The following is a 3,019-nucleotide window of genomic DNA, read 5'->3' as shown; positions in this document are numbered from 1 at the left end:
TTTGTTGATTCAGTACAGTCTTAAATCATACATATATATGTATATGTACATATAAGTCATATAAAATATATAAACTACATTATACTCAATAATACTTCAAATTAAAATACATAAACCTGTAATTATATTAATATATAGGGTGTTATGATTACGTATATAATTTTGTTTACCTTTTTTACCAGAGTAGATTTCCTGACTTAAATTGTTGTTGTGATTTCTTGAACAGTTTTGATTCTTTCCAAACTATGTAATCATTCTGCATTTCTGCCGAGGTTTCTCTTTTAGCTCAGTATTGAGCTTTATGCATATTTTCTAGCTCTGTCAGATATGATTAGATTTCCAAGAAAATACATAAAATATGTACTTTAGGTATGATGTATTAAAGTTTGTACTTCTCTGGATTAGTGGAACACATCATTGTGGAGACCAGAATAAACCAAAGTGGGGTAAGGAATGTTGATATTATGAATGAAGATGAAGACCACATGGAAGACAGGAAGATATTTTGTTTGAAGGGAGGAAAGTTTGAAAAGTTATAAATATTTGTTCCCAAAGCCTTCTAGAGAATAAATAGAAATTAATGGTGAAAGTAACTACACTTCAGTAGAGTATCTATTCATTCATCAGAATTTAGCTAACCTTCCTTTATATATCCTCTACAGATAAAGAGAACAATATCCACATTTTGCCGTTAGTAAAATATGTGGGTGTTCAGCAATAAAATTGTTTCACTGTAGCATAACATGCCCTATTGATTCATTGTTCTTCCTTCTGCACACATATAATATTCTCCGACACAGTGAAAATATGAATTAGAAAGTATGTCAATACTTTCTCTTGGTTTTGCAATACTTTTTTAATCATCATAATCTCCATCAATTATTATCTTTAATAAATACTTTAGTCCTTCACATCAGACATCCTTAATATCTTTTTTTTTTTCACTTCCTCCTATTCACCACCCTGTCTCTATTCATTTTCTGTTATCCATATTTCCTTTTCTAACTACCGTCTGTGCGTGAAGTATATGGTAGTAAGGATCAGCCTGCAGGGATAGTCAGCTCAGAAGGAAGGATGTCAAATTAAATGATAGCAGATCAAAATTACCTTCCATACCTCACACATGTTGGAGTATAACATAGATAAGAAGTGATTATCAAGTAGAAAACACAGTTGACTAACACATCATTCATGGGGTCAATAGGAGCACAGATCATGTTTTGTCTGCAGTTTTGGTTACATTCTTATATTAGCCTCAGCAATGACATGAAAGCAGATTGATAAGATTCCCGTATTAAAAAAGAAAGAAAGAAAGAAAAAAAAACTGATTGAAACAAATGCGTAGTTTACTGAATAGGTGCATAATAAATGTTTCCATGGGGGAACTATAAGGCTCTATGGAAACACATAAGAAAGAAATGAATAGGAAGCAAACTGTGATGAAGAAGAAATGACGTTTAATTTGAGATATATATTGCAAGAATTAACATGGATTTATATAAAGGACATCCAGTATTTATTTCTGCTTTATAATTAGTTTTAGCTCTGGTGCCAAAGAGAATGTCATTCTGCATTTTAGAAATATCATCCAGAGATATCTGTCTTGAAACAGTATTGCATTTTGAATATTAAATACAAAGATTTCATGGATTCTTAACGATCCTGTGGAAGGCATTTTTTACTTCTTTGTTCCTTAAGCTGTAGATCAAGGGGTTAAGCATGGGAATGACTAAAGTGTAAAACACTGAGGCTATTTTCTCAGTTTCAAATGAATGAGGAGATTTGGGCTGCAAATACATGAAAAGTAGAGTCCCATAGAACACAACCACCACTGTCAGATGAGAACCGGATGTGGAGAAAGCTTTTTTCCTGCCCTCAGCAGAATGCACTCGAAATATGGCTATCAGAATCAGCAGGTAGGATAGCAGGACAACCAACAAGGTGGAAATCAGATTAAATGCTGAAAACATTATGATCAACAGCTGTACCTCTTGTGCATTTGAGCAGAGCATAGGTATCAAAGGGACATCATCACAGTAGAAATGACTGACGACATTAGAGCCACAGAAGGTCAATGTGAAAATCTTAATGGTGAACATCAGAGACTGAAAGGTACTGTAGAGGTACGCAATACCCACAAGCACATGGCAACGTCTTGGGGACATGATAACATTGTAGAGCAGAGGGTTACAGATGGCCACACAGCGGTCATAGGCCATGGCCGACAGGATGAAAAATTCACTGATAATGAACAAAAGGAAGAAAGCCAGCTGGGTGGCACATTCATAATAAGAAATGGTATTTTGATTCACAACAAAATTTACCAGCATCTTGGGACAAATGACAGTAGAATTACCAAGATCAATGACGGCTAGGTGTCTGATGAAAAAATACATAGGAGTGTGTAGGCGGGAGTCCACCTTGGTCAGGATGATCAGGCCTAGGTTTCCCATCACTGTGATCATGTAGATGAGGAGGAAGACCCCAAAAAGGGGCAGCTGCAGTTCAGGGCACCTTGTGACTCCAATAAGAATGAATTCAGTCATCACCGTTAGGTTCTTTTGGTCCATTTAGTTCAGTTATCTTTTCTGGGGGAAAAACCCAGAGTGGTTGGTATTATCTTTCATAGACTACCGTGTAAACAAAGAGAAGGCAAGAATTCTACCCCTGAACCACCATTGCTTTCTTACTTTATATTTGTGGGGAGAAAAATAATTCCTGCATCTTATTTTTTTTTATTTTGAAGTTAAAATAATCTTTAGAACCTCCTTCATTCCGGAATAGGAGGAATCTGTATAAAACACTTTATTTACTGATACAGCATGGATTAAATTCTAAATCAGGTCAACATCATTTGTTATTTATATTCATTAGTAACAAACACATGATTTTGTTAATGGAGAAATATATTTTATTTTGTTTACACAATGGCATCACCATTTTACTTTATTACACTTCTGTTTTTTGTCTGAGAATATTTGTAAGATATTGATATTCTTAAAGAGAGTGAAAGAGATAA

The 3,019-nt window shown here is 34.5% G+C and overlaps 1 protein-coding gene across 1 annotated transcript; it reads right to left on the bottom strand.

The window, feature by feature from the left end:
• Positions 1 to 1,643: 1,643 nt before the first annotated feature.
• On the bottom strand, positions 1,644 to 2,570 carry LOC126080530 (olfactory receptor 8K5-like). Its single transcript, XM_049891732.1, has one exon. It carries the CDS (start codon positions 2,568 to 2,570, stop codon positions 1,644 to 1,646), a length of 927 nt encoding a protein of 308 aa, XP_049747689.1.
• Positions 2,571 to 3,019: the final 449 nt, after the last annotated feature.

The sequence above is a fragment of the Elephas maximus genome, chromosome 7 (genome assembly GCF_024166365.1).
Source record: "Elephas maximus indicus isolate mEleMax1 chromosome 7, mEleMax1 primary haplotype, whole genome shotgun sequence".
In the NCBI taxonomy this organism is placed as follows: domain Eukaryota; kingdom Metazoa; phylum Chordata; class Mammalia; order Proboscidea; family Elephantidae; genus Elephas; species Elephas maximus.
Note: the sequence above shows the minus strand (reverse complement) of the source record. Positions and strands in the feature narration are given on the sequence as shown.